Source organism: Protopterus annectens, chromosome 16.part0 (genome assembly GCF_019279795.1).
Source record: "Protopterus annectens isolate FY-2018-M chromosome 16.part0, PAN1.0, whole genome shotgun sequence".
Lineage (NCBI taxonomy): Eukaryota > Metazoa > Chordata > Ceratodontiformes > Protopteridae > Protopterus > Protopterus annectens.
In genome coordinates, this window is record NC_056750.1 from 5,533,847 (window position 1) to 5,551,149 (window position 17,303).

Below are 17,303 nucleotides of genomic sequence, written 5' to 3' on the forward strand. Positions count from 1 at the left end.
CTACTTGTGAACCTATGAATGTAATACATGTAGTATATGTTCCCCTTGATTTGAGAAGTTGGGGAAGAAAATTGGTAAATCAGTTTGCCAGTTTAAATTTGATTTAGAAGACACTTTTGAAAGAAAAGAAGGGTTTGCTCTCAACAGCAATATGTCTTTATGAAAGATCAGGAAGGAAGTCTTGCATAAAAATGTCTGAAGTCCTGAAACAGGTTTGGTAGAGGGGATGGCAACCAAGACTATAGCCTTCCAGGACAGAAATTTCATATCTTTGGATACTGCAGGTTCAAAGTGTTTCTGAGTTAAGTATTGTAGTAAAATGGTGATGTCCCAGGGAGGGACTGGATCATAATGTGGAGGCCTCAATAAAAAGGTACCTTTTAAAAATGCCTTAGAGATTTTGACAGAAATAATGTAAGTAATTTAAGTATTGAAGCCTACTTGAAAGTTTGAGCCGGTTGCCAACTGAACTTTAATTATCAAATAACTAGATTTGGACATGAAAAGTTCTGAAAGGAATTTAAGGATTTTTGGAAGTGGTGCTGAAAAGGTATCTAAACCATTATTAGAGGCCCATATAGAGAAGTTCCATTTGCTCTTGTCTTTTTTGTAGAAGTTCTTTGGGAAGTTGAGACCATTCTTACTACGGAGGAAGAAAGCCTTTCATTTCTGGCAATTGTTAGAACTGGAAAAAACATGCATTTAGTTTTAAGGTCTGTTGGTCCAGTACAGGCATCCCGGAGGGGTGTGTGAGGAGATCTGGGAATGGATCCAGCACCATTGGTGGGTGAACTAGATGAAGCCAAAGAAAGGGGAACCATACCTGTCAAGGCTAGCAGGGAGCAATGAGGATTACTTTGGACTTGCATTCCATTGCTTTCTGGATACATTTGGGGATACGGGAAATTGGGAGAAAGGCATAAAGGAGAAGGAGACCTGGGGACCAAGGATGGAGTACAGCATCCTTGGTGACTGACCCTGTGGTGGGATGAGGGCAAAGTAACTTCTGTATTTATTGTTACGGTGAGAAACAAAAAGGTCGCAGAAAAGTTGGTCCCAGTGGTTGAAGATTTTTGTTGAGAGACCAGTCATAAGGCAGTAATATCATTCTGCTCAACTTGTCCGCTAGGATGTTGGACGTCCCAGCTATATGCATTGCTACTAGAAAGCAGTTTGAAGACATCACCAATTGCTGTACTCTCAAGGCTTCTCAGCAAAGAGAGTATGACCTGGTTCCACCTTGTTTGTTGATGTATCAAATTGCTGATATGTTGTCAGATAGTATGGCAATCACATAGTTGAGCAGATGGTCCTGAGGAGCATGCAGCATAAGGAGGACCACTCTTAACTCCTAAGGAGGACCACTCTTAACTCCATGACATTGATGTGAAGGTTGGTCTCTGATGAGGACCACATTCCTTGTACTGTTCTCCCTTCGAAATTCCACCCTTACCCAAGAAGGGAGGTGTCCGTGGTCACTGTGGCTTTATGTATCAGAGAAGGGAAATGCCTGCCTAGAGTGACCGAATTGGATGTAATACACCATTGGATATGTTTCTTGCATACCTGTGCATGTTGAATTTTGTGGTGAAGGGAATTAAATCTTTGGGACCACTGTACAGCTAATGTCCATTGTAGAACTTTCATGAGGTATCTGGCTAATGGGGCTATCACTATGGAAGAAGCCATTAGCCCTAGACGTTTTAGTATCAGTCAAGCCTGCTGATGTGGATGATTTATTACTTGAAGAGCCACTGATCTGATGTTTAGTTGATTCACTATGAGTGTAGCTTTACTATTTGTCAAACAGTGCCTGTCTGGCAGCCTATGAATTCTATGCATTGAGTAGGCTGCAATTTGCTCTTCTTTACGTTGATGGAGATACCCAGGGTGGACAATAGTTCTACCAGGAATGACTGGTGTGTTAAAAGTAGATCTCTAGAGGTAGCAGTTAAAAGCCAATCATCCATATCAGGCTGCCATCACTGCCATTATCTTGGTAAACATCCAGGGATCTATGGTGAGACCATAAGGCAACACTCTGAACTGGAAGTGATTGGCTCCCAGCTAGAAATGGAGAAATCTCCTCAAATGCCACTGGATCTTTATGTGATAGTAAGCATCTTGTAGTTCTGTAGAACAAATCCAGTCATCCTTCCTGAGTAGAGTCAGACTGTACTGTATAGTAACCATCTGGAATTTCAGCTGTTTTACAAATTGGTTTAATTCACTGAGATCCAAAATTGGTCTTAGGTCTCCTGTCTTTTTTGGAACTAAAAACAACATTGAGTAGACTATGGATTCTAACTGGTCTCAGGGGACCAGCTGGATGACTTTTTCGGCCAGCAATCTTTGAACTTCTGTTGCTGAAGATTCCAATTGATTGAGTGGAATGTTGGCAATCCTTCATTGTATTCTTGGAGTTTTTAAAACGGGGATTGTATAACCTCTGGAAATGATCCTTAGCACCCATGAATCTTGATTGCTAGGCTACAGGAAGGATATAAGGCGAAGCATCCTCTGACTGCCTCCAGAGGGCAGCAGCTGGACAAGCATTCAGGGAAGCTGGAAAGGCATCTCTGTGAAAGGACCATGGAAACATTGATTTTGCAGACTGCCTGTGCCTCTGGGGTGAAGTTCCATGAAATTGCCTCCAAATCTGTTTCTGGGAGACCTCTCCCCAGAAGTGTCCTGGTAAAAGCCTTGAAGTTTTTTGAACATCTTTCCACCCACTCCTTGATTCCTGGAGAAGGATCTTTGAGGGATTGAAAAAGAGATTCCAGCAGCAGACAAGGTATTACAGTCCTGTTCACTTCTGGAAAGTGTGTCCTTGACTTTAAGTCCAAACAAAGTGGAACCATCATAAGGGGCATTCATAAGGACATTCTGAAGCTTTCTGCAAAGTCAGATAGCTGCATTCAGGGATGACAACACATCGTAATGCCAGTACTGCCTGCATGGGTAGCACTATCAGCTGCATTGGAAAGCAATCTCATGGATACATTCATAGTAGATTGTAGATTTGACAAATGGGACTCCACATTTTTTGACTGCTGGTAAGTTATCCACCAGCGAATTTGAAAGTTCCTTAATCACATCCCTGTGGAAGCATGTCAAGTGAGCCATATAATTCAGCACATGAATAGAGAAAGTGGCTGAAGCATATATGTCTTTCCTCAATCTGTCCAAAGCCCTAGACTTTTTGTTAGGGGGACAAACAAAGGAATTATTTTCAGACAGTTCCTTTTTTTGTGGCTGCTGCTAACAGCATGGCATCTACAGGGGGACCCTTAGCCCAGAACTTCCCATCAATTCGGGTAGCTAAGATTCTATCTGGCTTTTTAAGGATGGGTTCTGCCTAGTTTTTTGAGTAATGAATGTTGACTACTGGGTCGGGTGAAGAGAGCACCCAGGAAGTTGAAAGGCTAGGACCAAAGGCTTAGAGAAACAGACTCATTGGAAGAAGGGGCTACTGTGGACCATTCCCTATGCTGTTTCATCAATTCTAAGATGTCTTTGAAGGAGACGTCTTCAGGGAGAATCTTGGAGAACCATTTTCTTCATCTAAGTTGGTGTCTTCTGTGACAGACTCAGGAGAGGAGTCGATATGCTTCCTCTTAGAAGTCCTTTTCAAACAAATATGCCTTGGAACACCCAAAGAATATAGATTGGAAATGGATGAGCGACCAGAGGGTTAAGTAGTCTCGAAGTCTATTGGGTATGTCTGTTCCTATCTACCAGAATGAGAGGAGGACAGTACAGTCATCAAAGGGATTCTGGATGGATCCAAATTCTGACAGCGTAGCAGACATCTTGATCCAGCTGAGGCCCTCTCCATAGTCTTGAAAGTGATTCACCCAATGGAGTCAAAGAAGAGCCAGACAAACTGGAAGGGTTAGAAGACCTTTTGAATCTAATGGTTGAAGACCCTGAGGAGTACCTCAGAATCCCAAAAAAGAAAGAGCAGCATACTGTGTATGAATTCACTTTATTTCCTTAAAAACAGACCGGTTTCGGACGGAAAAGTTCCACAGCCTTCTTTTGCACTAAAGAAGGCTGTGGAATTTTTTCCAGCCGAAACCGGTCTGTTTTTAAGGAAATAAACTGAATTCATACACAGTATGCTGGCTCTTTCTTTTTTGGGATTCTACTATGTTCTTATGAGCTGTGCATTTGCCTTTCGCACAGGAGTGCCTTTTTGACTGAGTACCTCAGAACCAAAATGAGCATCAGTGACAACTTTGAAAATCTTGGTGTCGACTTGCCTGCTGGAGCCCCAACACTGATGCCCTGGCTCCGGGTTCCTGCTGGACCTGAAAGCATTGGAGTTAAGTGGGTGAAGGAATATGTCAAAGAAAGAAGTTATGTTCTTACCATAATGTTTCATCTGTGTTGTTGGTCTTCATTCATGACAGATGGGTCTTGGTTTTGTCCTCAGAACTGACTCCTCCATTATAACAAGCTCACACCAGCCAAAAAACTCTGCAGCTATGATTATCCATAGTGCCCCTCTCCTCATCTCCTCAGATTGAGTTTGCCTGTAAGAAAGGAAAGTGGAGGCTTTGTCTGAGCAAGTGCCCTATCATGAAGCTAGGACCAAATCCAAACCTCCAGGAGTCTTTCTGAGGGGTAGGAGGGTGAAATGTCATGAATAAATGAAGATCAACAACACAGATGGAACGTTATGGTAAGAACATAACTTCTTTATCTGATGTTGTTAATCTTCATTCATTAATGACGGATGGGACAGAGTCCCTAACTACTTTATTTCCTGGGAGACCCTATGGAAGGATATTCCTGAGCAACATTGAACCAAAGGATGCGCTCCCCCTGGAGACCCAATCCAATTTGTAATGAGTGATAAAAGTATGAGGAGTAGCCTATGTGGCTGCTGCACAAATGTCATCCATGGAAGCTCTGGAATGAAAAGCGGCTGAAGTAGCAAGTGATTTGGTGGAATGTGGTTTGATTTTATTTGTTAGATGCATTTGGTTTTATCGGTAGGCAAAAGAACCACAGTCCCTCAGCCATTTTGCCAAAGTTACTTTAGTTACAGGTTTTCCAAATTCGGGTCCTGAAAAGAACAAGAATCATTGGTCAGATTTTCGTAGTGATTTAGTCCTATCCAACTAGAAGCGTAATTGTCTATGTACATCCAATAAGTGCAAACAATATTCTCCTTTATTAGAAAAATTTGGGAAGAAAACTGGCAGGTCAATGGATTGGTTAATACTCAATTCCAAAACAACTTTGGGTAGAAAGGATGGGTTAGTCCAAAGTGACACTATTTCTTCGTGGAAAACTATGTAAGGACATTTTACGCACAAAGCCTGTAATTCTGATATTCTTGTTGCTGAGGTAATTGACACCAAGAATAAAGTTTTCCAAGACAAATATTTGATATTGCAAGTGGCAGCAGGCTAAAAGGGTGAATGAGTCAAGGTTTGTAGGACCAGCTTCAAATTCCAAGGTTCAGTCAGCTCTTTGAAGGGCGGTTTGATATGTGTGACTCCCTTTAAGAAGGTTTTACAGAGCCAGTGAGATATTAAAGAGGAATCTTGGAAACCATTGTGAAAGTTTGAGATAGCTGCTAAGTGGATGTGAATAGTAGAAACTGAAGCTCCTGAATGGAGTGGATTTGATAAATACTCCAAAGCCAAACTAATCAAAACTGAAAAGGGGTCTAGTCCTTTTTCTCAAGACCAAAACATGAATCTGTTCCATTTGCTAAGATAAATTTAGCCAGAAGAATCTTTCATATAGGGGAAGATAGATTATTTTGCCTGGCAATTACTGCAAGTGGAGGAACCAAGCTGTCAGCTTGAGGCTCGATAAGTTTGGATGGATCAACTGTTATGGATGAGACAGTAATCCCAGAGTTGGATCCAGAGTCCATGGTCGGTGAACCAGATGAGGCCAAAGGAAGGGGAGCTAGACTTGCCGGGGCCAATAGAGTGCAATGAGGATTACTTTGCTTCTCAACCAAAGAGCTTTCTTTAGAAATTGTGGGATCAGAGAAAAGGCATAAAGTAGTCTCGTGGGCCAATCATGTACTACAGCGTCCCTCGGGGACTCACCCTGAGGAGGGGATTAGAGCAAAGTAGCTGCTGAATTTGTGGTTGGTGGGAGATGTAAACAGATCGCTGCAAGGCTGTCCCCAGTGACTGAAAATCTCTGCCGCTATGACAGGATTGAGGGACCACTTGGGAAGAAGAAGAATGCATCTGCTCAGTTTGTCCACAATCACATTGAAATCTTTTTCATGTTTTCCAACCCTGTAATTCCTCTAGCAAGAAATTGTACCTCTTCATGCTATTTCACGTCTTGTTTGATAATCGGTCACATCAAAAAAGTATTAAGTGGTGAACTGGTCACACTGATGTAACTAAATATGGCATTTGAATTATATGGGCTACTTTTTGTGCAATTTTGCCTCCATGCCTACAAACCATCAAGCCTCGTTTTGATCACACATTTGACTCTCCTAGGCTTTCCACTCTCCAAAGTTGGCCATCATGCAGGCAGCCATGAGGGTGATTTGGGTTCTCATGAACATTTTCATTCCTTTGGCCTAACCCTGCTCTGAAGGTGAGGTGAGCACTTGTGTCATCACAAGGGCTGCGTAGATCCCCTCTTTTGCACATGTTTGTTCCTCCAACATGTACCTACTGGGGTTACTGTGTCTGACTTGGGCAACCATGCCTACCCATGACTAATCACTGGCTCCCCATATCATCACAATGGTCCTCCTCCTCAATCAGAGAACCTGTCAACAGAGCATTAGCACAATCCCAGCAGTAACCATCATCTGCCCCTCCTAGGATGAGCACTCCCATCATCAAATGGCATAGCCGCTAGATGAACTCTCGTCCCCTAAGTTGTAATCAGGGCTTTATCCCTGTAGGCCTGTGGTGCAGGCGCATTATATGAGCTACTTAACATGCCTTTCGGTCTTTTGTAGATACACAAGGTCAGAGTATAAGTTGTTCTCTACCATTGTCCTGGGTCTTCAATGAGGGTATCATTTTTGTGATTAAATAATTTATTGTTTTTAATTTTAACTTGTGTTTTTTGCTGAGGTCAGTCCTACCACACCAGGTGTTTATTTCTGTAAACATCTTGGAAAACTTTGACAATCTTTTATTAAAGGAAATAATGTAACTACTTTATAATTATAAGCATATTTGGTTAACCACAGCTGATTTCTCACTTTTTGTCTAAGAAGAATAGTCCAGAAAAGAAATGACCTCAGTACAGGTACCAGTGGTAAATCCCATTAAGGTAGGCTGTTACCTTGATTTGTTACATCCCTTTTATTTTCCCACCATTTCCCATTGAATGGTGCTTGGGTTGAAATTTAAAGCTTTTAATATTCCATGTTTCCTTATGTAAGACAATAAGTAAAAAGGTCACATAGAAAAACAATCAGTAAAAAACAAAAGAAAAATCTAGGAAGTCTAAAATTTTCACTGTGTGATTCCTTAAACCTCTTATATTAGAGACAAAATGGGATATATGCAAATCACCCTTTAAGGACATCAGGTGTTTCAGCTATATGGCAATTCTGAATGTCCATGACTTTTTTTTTTAAGTCTATTAATGTACAAATTCAGGCCAATAAAGGCAAACCCCACTAGCTGTGGACATGCATGTTTCAGCCTTCTTATGGCATCACCAGCACAGCATAAGTGGAATGTTTGGCTAACCTTTAGAAACACAAGTTGTACTCTGCTGATATCCATAATCATTAGGGTGTCTGCAAAATATCTCAATAAACAAAGTAAAACAATGAGTGAAAAGGTCACATAGAAAAAACAATCAGTAAAAACTAAAGGAAAAGTCATTCCACTTATGCTGTGCTGATGATGCCATAAGAAGGCTGAAACATGCATGCCCATAGCTAGTGGAGTTTGGCATTATTGGCCTGAATTTGTCCATTAATAGACTTAAAAAAGAAAAAAAAGTCATGGAAATTCAGAATTGCCATATATCTGAAACACCTGATGTCCTTAAAGGGTAATTTGCATATATCCCATGTTTCCTCTAATACAAGAGGTTTAAGGACTCACACAGTGGAAAGTCTAGCTTTGCTAGATTTTTCTTAGTTTTTACTGATTGGTTGTTCTGTGTGACCTTTTTAATAATTGTTTGAGTTTGTTGGTTGGGATATTTTGCAGACACTCTGATTATATCAGCTGGGTACAGCAACCCTGTTTTCTAAAGTTTAGCTAAGCATTCCACTTATGCTGTGCTAATGATGCTGTAAGAGAGGTGAACAGCTAGTGAAGTTTGGCTTTATTGGCCTAAATTTGTTCATTAATACATAAAAAGAAAAAAATTCTGGATGTTGGTAATTGCCATATAGCTAAAACACCTGATGTTCTTAAAGGGTCCCATGTTCCAAGGTGTTCAATGTTGCCTCTAATTCAAGAGGTTTAAGGAATCACACAGTGGAAAGTCTAGTTTTGCTAGATTTTTCTTTTGTTTTTTTACCGATTTTTTTTTCTTATGTGGAATAATGCTGAGTACCTTAGCAAAGTTAAGATAAGGAACATACAACAAAAATATTCATCAAGTATTGCAATAGCTGTTCAAAGAAGACTCAGGGTTTAGAAGACAAGGGATCCCCTTAAGAACCCATTGTGTTCCATATATAAGAGATGTAGTTTTGTCTGCCTTTCTCCATGATGTTTGCAGAATACTAGTCAGGCAGATTGGTCTAAAATTGTTTAGGTTTAATGTAATATGGCCTTCTTTAGTTACTTGTTAGGGCCCATAAAACCTGAATTTTTAATTTTAATTTTGGAAGCATTTGTTATGCCTATAGTTATACAAGGGCATTCTCCCCTTGTTTCTATAGCGGCCTGACACATATTTGCTTATTGTAAAGTTTTCACAAAATGTTTCTGCAAGTACATTTACTGTGTCCAGTGGCAGGATGATTATATCATTGTCTATTGCAACTTTTGCACATTTCCCCTTCTGTTTTCTTTTGTAATTAAACACAATCATATTCTCTTGTTAAAGGTTTGAGCTGAAGCTGAATTCATATATAAATCATTAGTTTCTATGAAATGTAAGCAGTCTCTGTACAGGGTAATTTTGGAAGATTTATGCTATGACATTAATGCTCACAGCAAGTCATGACTGAAAAAAGTCAACAGACAGCTCACCTACTCTGTTATCATATTATAAATAAATAAAGTCCACTTAAGTAGATACAAAGCAATTATAAAGTTTCAGTTTGATCAAAAATGAACAAAGCAAGTAAAACAGTGTTGTTTTTTACATGGGTGCAAGCTCCCCTGAACCTACACACCCTTACAATGGAGAAAGGGCAGTGGCAACCTAAATCAAAAGGCCTTTCCACTCCAGTCCTATTAAATTGCAGCCTGAAAGTAGTAAAAGTAAAAGTGAAGCAGAAATTTCACAACATCCAATGCCATAGCTGACTCATGTAGCACCTGGTGCCAGTCCATGAAGTACTGCCCCACCCATTTAACTCTTCAAGTGAAGAGTAAAAAAGAAATAAGAAAAAAAAGCTATGGCTTAGCGTTGAAAGCCAGTTGGAGCATCTGCTGCAAATCCATGCCCCCTCAGCTCTTCTGATCTGTAGGTGCCAGTCCATCTGTGGGGCAGTGCCAGGATTCAGAAATTAATGCATTCAGGTTGGAAGCACTTCAGTAGTTTGTGTGTAAGTTTGCTACAGTATTCAAAATATTTTTTTTTGTTCCTCAACTTAAAGTTTTAGGGGGGGGGGGGCAGATTGGGAATGGCATAAGGTGTCAGAATAGCTGATTCAGGCAGACATGAGGAGTCTTTTGCGCTTGCCTGCATCTCATCAATGAGGATGGATTACAACCCTAACCTCATCTTTGGATATTGGACATGCGACCCAGATTAGTTCAGTAGCCACTGTGCCATTCCCTTATAGCTGCAATGTGTATTTCTGTACCTGGTGGCCAAATGTCTGTCCCTGAGCCATACTTGTATAGTTGCCCCTACTCTGAGGGATTGGGGCGTTGGATGGTCTGCTCCTGTCCTCTGTCTTCCCAAGATAGACATGTCCATTTTCCCACATTGGTCTCAACAACTGCCTGAAACACTATTCAAGGCTTTTATCACTACATTAGTGGAGTTTTCCTAAACTGCATACCTCTGTATTTGAAAGCTAAGAAGTATTTCTTTTTTCTGTTGTATATTTTATTAAAATTGTAATTCTCTGCTTCAGAGTTACAAAGTGTTATGTGTAGCCCTTCCTGTACAGTCCTTCATAATGAAAGAAGATTCTTGAAAACTAACCCTTAGTTTATACCTACTGGTATTTGCAGTGTTAACTGCAAGTTTTTTTATTGTAACTACTTGAATAAAGGGAAGTGTATGCTGCAAATGCTGGATGTCCCCATGTTAGTAAGATACTGTACCATAAAGGCACATATTGTTTAGAAACAGACCAACTGTTTGTGTCCTTAGAAGGCCTGCCTTTAATAAAACAAACTTCGTCTAAATCTCTACACAACTAAAATGCCTTTTGGCATGACAGCTATAGTAAATCCTTGGTAGGAATTGTGAGAGGTCACTCTACCAGAGCAGCAGCTACAGATGTAGCTAACTTAGAAATGTGTATGCACAGGTATTTTAGAAGCTGCCATATAAATAATTTTACATCATGCTGCAGACTAGTGACAGGTCAGTAGTAGGGCAGGTTTTGGCATTGCTCTGCTAAAGGAGAGTCCTATAATTGTCCATCTCCCAGGACTTAACAAATAGTGCTTGTGTCTCTCTCCAATTGTTATATGTTATTTTTTTCAGTGATTCTGTCTGAAAAAGGATAGTACAGTCATTTAAAGTACTTACTGATGACTATAAAACCTTAGCCAGGATTTAATCTCATCAAAATGAACTTGCAGACATTATTCAGAAATTTAAGAATTTCTGAATTTGCTCACATGTGCTGTAATGTTTAGCAGACTCTGAATGTACTCACATGTGTGGGTATGTTTAACTGATTCTGAATAAATTAAGTCTCATCTGGGTCACCCATTTGATGATCTTAAATTGCTCTGAGGAAGTTTGATACCTCTCGTTTCCTTTTCACCTGTACTTGGTCCATGGTGTGTCATTAGTAGTCTCAGTAGTGATTACTTCAGATCATTTAGCAGCTCCAGCCCTGGAAGAGCTAGGAAAGAGCAGGGAAAGATGGTGGCTTACCCATCCTGGAGTGGAGGTTGGGGATAATGGTCCCAGTCAGACAGTTGCACTTGAATGTTCACAGTGACAATAAGAGCAGGGCATGTGAGTTTGACTTTCTGAAGCTAGTGATGATAGCTCTGAGTGTGTGTGTATGTGTGTTTTGGGGGGGGGCATGCTCACACTAAGGGAAGAGTGTAGATCACCTCAGTAATGATTCAGCTTCCTGCATTCGTCACCGGGGGGGGGGGGGGGCATTAGGACCTTAAAGGAAAATCTTACTGACTGTATACATTATGATTCTGTAACTGACTGTCACCCAAAGAGTCTGATCAGTGACAGGGCTTAATGGTCATCAGGAAACAGGGAGAAAAAAATAAAAGAATGTGACCACAACAGATTTGCATATATTTTGTAGTGCTACTTTCACATATTTGAGTGGATTAACAATGCATCTATATTGCAAAGTGTTTTTACAAGTTTAAACTGCTGAGGTATTTTCTGTCCATATTTCTGCAAGATTGGAAACTATAGTAATAGTAGTCCTTCAATCATTATACTGTGTAACTGTTAATATCACTAAGCAGCTTGCCCATATTGTAGAATCAGCCACTGTGAAAGAGGAAAGACTTTGTCATGTTTCCAATATCATAAAATGGGATTTATTTTACCTTTTAACTATATTATTGTTTTTGGTGGGTTTTCTTAATCATTTTATGTTTATCTTTATCTTTGCAGTTTCATATTACAAAATGTTATCACAGCCTCACTTTCACATTTCATGAACCCTTTAAAGAATACATCCATTCTGGTTTACTTTAGATTGTCTGTTTTTTTGCCTGTACAGAGTAGTTATTCTGTAATGTAAAAGTCCTGGTTTTCTGAAAACACACATCTGAATCTTCTTAAAATTTGTAAAGTAAATCTTGCTACATCACATGTGCCATTCATTTTAGATTTCACTTTTTTCACTAAATATTGCCTTATGACCTGGGTTAGACTATCAAACCTTGGCACCAGCTATCTGGACAATAGAGAATTAAGCAGTCTTTGTCCATCTCTCTCCCCTTCTATACTGTCTTGGGTCTTGTGTGGGGGGCATTTTCCTTGCTGAGATGGCATTGGGTAGAGTTTATGTTGTTTAGCAACAAACGTAATGGAGTAATGCTGGCAACCATTTGTAGGGGGTAGTGCATGGGATTGCACTGATATATTCACGTCATGCATTTAGGAGGTTAATATGGTATAAAACAGATATAAAAAGAAAATGCTGACATTTATGCATATTAACCCTTATATAGTAGCCAGCTGTTTCTGTTTTGCAGCTAAGCTGTTACTGTTAATATGCTACTTTCAGTGTTTGATACGTCCTAGAAAATGTTACAGGGATGCAATATAACTGCTTAAAACAATGTATTCAGTAACTGATTTAGTTAAAATTAATACTTATTTAATCTAAAAATACTAGCTTCTTTGTAAAATTTACCACTGTATGAAGACATTATAAATGTATGCTGTAAACTGTATACTTTGTCCTGTCATGTATATATACTGGGGACTAAATACTAAACATTATACATACATTTACTTTGTTTATGCAATAGCCTTGCTCCCAGGCTGTGGCCGAAATTGGTTATTTGTGATTAGTCCATTACCCTCGTAAACAAACAAACAAAACAATAAATAAATAAATACGTCACCTGCTGGAATGCCAGCTGGCTCACAGATAAGAGGCAGGTAATCAACATAGGGGAAGTTACCTCCACAAAGAGACCAGTCACCAGTGGAGTCCCCCAGTGTTCTGTACTGGGACATCTCCTGTTTGGCATTTACATTTCTGAAGTAAAAAGTCAGTGCCAAAGGGCTCCGGCTGAGTAAGTTTGCAGATAACTGCAAGCTGGAGCAGTCATTGAATCCGCAGATGACCTAGCCATCTTGTAGGAAGGTTTGTCCCAAAGAAATAACTGTTGCCAAAATTAAGGGCTACATGCCAAAAATGCACTGCTTTGTCCTTTGGGAAGTCATCTACCCCAGGGAGCTACCACTTTGACAATATGCCCCTAAGAGTCAAGCCAGTTGTTTAGGATTTGAGAACTTACGTGGACAGTGACATAACGTTTGACCACAATTGTCCATTATTGCAAGAAAGCCCTCCAGTGTTGCACAGCTTATAAACAAAGAAATTATGTCTAGATGTAGGGATGCCATTGCCCCTCTTTATTCAGCCCTCATTAGGCCAGTCATTTAATATAACGTCCCCTTTAGCATGTATCTGTCCAGACACTTGCAGCAACTGGAATGCCCACAGAAATACCTTACTAAAAGGATACAAGGCCTAAACGACATGTCCTACATGGACTGACTCCAAAGCCCTATCACTGTATTCGGTATCCTACAGATTGCTAAGAGGTGACCTGTATCTGGCATACAAGGCATCCTCTGACCCAGTACTGATGGATTTACTAGATGTCAGCAAGTCAAATGATAAGCACCTCTTCAGCAACATCAACAGAATGATTTGGAGGGACAGGTATATCTCACAGAGGAAACCGCTGCTATGGAAGACTCCCCATCCACATAAAACAAAGTTCATCCCTGTCCATTTTCAAGTACAACCTGCATCTGTGGATGGGAAGCAAAAGTTTTTAGACAGCAAAGTGGAAACATATGTGCATATGAGCAGTGTGTAAGAGGTTCCTCTGGTATCTTAAGGTCAGAACAAAGCTAACCTTTTAGAGGGAAAATAAATAATGGTGTGTGTGTGTGTGTGTGTGTGTGTGTGTGTGTGTGTGTGTGTGTGTGTGTGTGTGTGTGTGTGTGTGTGTGTGTGTGTCTATATATGCAAATTGCATAATAATTTTATACTTTTTTTACAGGGTCTTCAGGATGTCTGGGATGCTGTTTTACAGGCATCAATGCATCGGAGACAGTGGATCAAAGAACTGGATGAGACATTTAAAAATCTGGAATCAGAAAGAGCTAAACAGGTATGTTTATTAATAATATTTTGTATTTTTTACAGCAGTCTGACTGGTTTCTCCTTCATGCTGTGCGCACCTGTGTCGCTCCAAATGTCTGTTCCCCTTTGCACCATAAGTGTTTGACTTTTGCTAAGCATACTTATCCCTTGTTTGACAGATCCTTCCTTGTAGGAAGAATTTGCTTTCAGCATGCCTTAGTTCAGCCAGTGGGTAGATGCATGGTACGATTAACCTTGCTGCAGTACAACAAAATCTTGTGATCGGGCTGAGGCGTTCTTGGTCAACAGGTTGCAAAGTTTCTACATTTTGATGGATTACATTTTCCCTCACTACTCTTTTCTTATCTTATGTGGTCAAGGGTCAGACTCTAAGAACCTCTAGGGTAACAGCGGAAGAACAGGATTTTGAGTATGACATGGATAATTTAAGACAGAGGTTCAGAGAGGGGTTACACAGAATCTGCCACTAACAGTGTGATAGATGATAATATCAAATTAAGGAACACTATAGGGAGACCATATTTTTCCAACAGGGTAGATATGAACAGTGTGACCCCGAACGTAGATAAGAAAAGAATAGTGAGGGTACCTACCCAGTACTCTAGTAATGTGAACTTGGTAACTGGTGCCCTTAAGAAGTACTGGCCAGTTCTTACACATGATGCTAAAATAAGAAATGTAGTAGGAGATGAACCAAGTTTTTTGTTTAAAAACAAAAAGTCATTGAGAAGATATTTGTGCTATTCTTCAGACATCAAGAAGCCTTTAGCCATTAACAAGGGCACACTACCTTGTAAGAAATTTAATCAGTGTGCATATATAGATGCAAGTAATCAATTCAAGCATCCAGACACTGGGAGGGATGTTACGTTTAATGTTTCAGCAAACTGCAGTAGCATTAACATTGTTTATTTAGCAATATATATTCCAGCTTTTACATTGGAAAAACGAACAGAGAATTTAGGTTTAGGATATGTGAACATCTTTTGAGTATCAAAAACCAGACTTTAGCAAATGCATTGGCTAGGCATGTATCCAGTGAGAGACCTGATCATACTTTTAGGTTCTTAGTTATAGAATCAGTTAGAATGAAAGGGGAGGATATATCATAAATAGCACTGAGACATCAGAGATATGATGGATCATAAGATTAAGAGTGGACAGCGGCAAGGGCTTGAATGATAGAATTCCTTTAAAACCAGTTATATGCAATAGGTCTTTATACAAATAGTATAGTGTGACCTGTTTTTGAATATATGAGCATGTTTTGAATGTATTTACCTTGGATGGAATATATAATGTTTTTAAATTTTTATACATATTTTTGTACATATTTCATGTGGGTATTAGTTTAATATGTTTTTAACTTAGTCTTACTAACACAACATAAGTATATGCTACAAGAATGGTTTTTAATGATTGTTAGTTTTTGTAGCCCTTTAAGAGTTTTTGAGATGTTAATTGGTTAATTAAGTTAATAGGCTGGTCAAGATGGGAGGAATTGTATAAAGGTTTGATTTTATGGTGCATATCTCTGTAAGGTCTGATGAAGTGGGGCCTGTTGCTCCACGAAAGCGCTCACCTTGTAATAAAAGTTTTTGCATGTGAATTGATGGTTTGACTCAGTGACTTCCATATGCATTGGCTGGATCGCTGGATTTGTTTGTGGAGATTACTGAAGTTTTTTTTGCACTTTGTTGCACTTTTTCTGGATCCTTTTACACTTACCACCCTCTCTCTTTCTGTACTTTTAGATGTTCCTTTACAGTTGCATTAAATAGTTTGGGTTGAGTTGTTTGTCTAATTTGAAGTTGAAGGTTGTTCCATGCAATGGTAGGATGATAGCTATAAAGGTTACTTCCCATTTTAGTCCTAAGTTTGTGGATAACTAGTAAGTCTTGGTCAGAGCTGCAGAGTGAGCTAGTGGGAGTATAGTGGGATATACAGGAGGGGGAGCACTACAGAATCCTGAAAGTTCAAAATCCTGAAAGTTCAAAATCCTGAAAATTCAAAATCCTGAAATCACACAGGCTACCAACACTTACTATATTCCAGCACAAGTACATACAGAAACAAATAAAACACAAACCATATTACTCTTCTCCAAGTATAAGCAGGAGGGCTGTGCCCCCCCCTACACCCCCTATGTGGGGAGGGCAGCACCCCCCACACCCCCTGCTACTTAAATATATCAACTCTGAGGTTGCACTTAGTGTACTGAAGTGCAATCTCAGAGTTGTTATATTTAAGTAGCAGGGAGTGTGGAAGGTGCAGGAGGCTTGCCCCCCTGCGTATAGTTGAAGGGTAATATGTTTCTGTATGTACTTGTGCTGGAATATAGTAAGTGTTGGTATCCTGTGTGTTTTCAGGATTTTGGTCTCAGGATTTTGGTCTTCAAGATTTTGGGCTTTCAGGATTCTCTAGCGCTTCCACAGGAGGATAGGCTAGGGCAATAGAAAGGGTGATATAGTACAGAATGTATAATCTGAGGCTGAGAGAGAAAAAGCAGATTGGGTAGGGTAGTTCCTCCCAGTTTACATGTTTAAGTGAGACACAGTGATGAGTTTTTTTAAGTATGTTGGGCAGCGAATCTAGCTATTTTGTTATATGTTGAGTTAAGTTTTGCAAGAAGTGTAGTATTAAGGTTTGAAAGGATCTGTGATCCATATAGAAGACCCAGTGGTAGATAGGTATGAGATAGGGTTACTTTAGCTTTAGTGGTAAGAAACTTTCTGTTTCTGTAATAAGGCCTAATTTTTGATAAGTCTTCCTAATGCAGTTATTAATGTGCAAGTCAAATTTAAATTTATCATCGACAGTGACACCTAAGAGTTTGGTAGTGGTTTCAGCTAATATTGGAGTCCTATCGAGAGACAGTATGGTAAAAGTAGATTTGAGATGGGTAAGAGGTTTGGGAAGAAAGAGAAGGAGTTTGGTTTTTTTAGGGTTTAGGATTAGTTGGTTATTGGAAAGCCAGGTTTTGAGTGATGTAAAAGCATCTTGAGTTTGAGAGATGAGATGTGAGGGAGAGTCAGAGATAGTAATTACTGTAGAGTCATCAGTATATTGTACAAGAGATGACTGAGAGTAGGAAGTGTATAGTAGATTAGTAAAAATATTAAACAGCAGTTGT

At 39.7% G+C, this 17,303-nt stretch overlaps 1 protein-coding gene across 1 annotated transcript in view; it reads left to right on the forward strand.

The window, feature by feature from the left end:
* The window catches only part of CCDC180 (coiled-coil domain containing 180), a 2,826,277-nt gene that overhangs the window by 508,737 nt on the left and 2,300,237 nt on the right, over window positions 1-17,303 (forward strand). Inside the window, exon 7 of the mRNA XM_044058396.1 lies at window positions 14,067-14,177. Coding sequence (XP_043914331.1) covers window positions 14,067-14,177 — 111 coding nt within the window. The remainder of the gene's footprint in view (window positions 1-14,066; window positions 14,178-17,303) is intronic.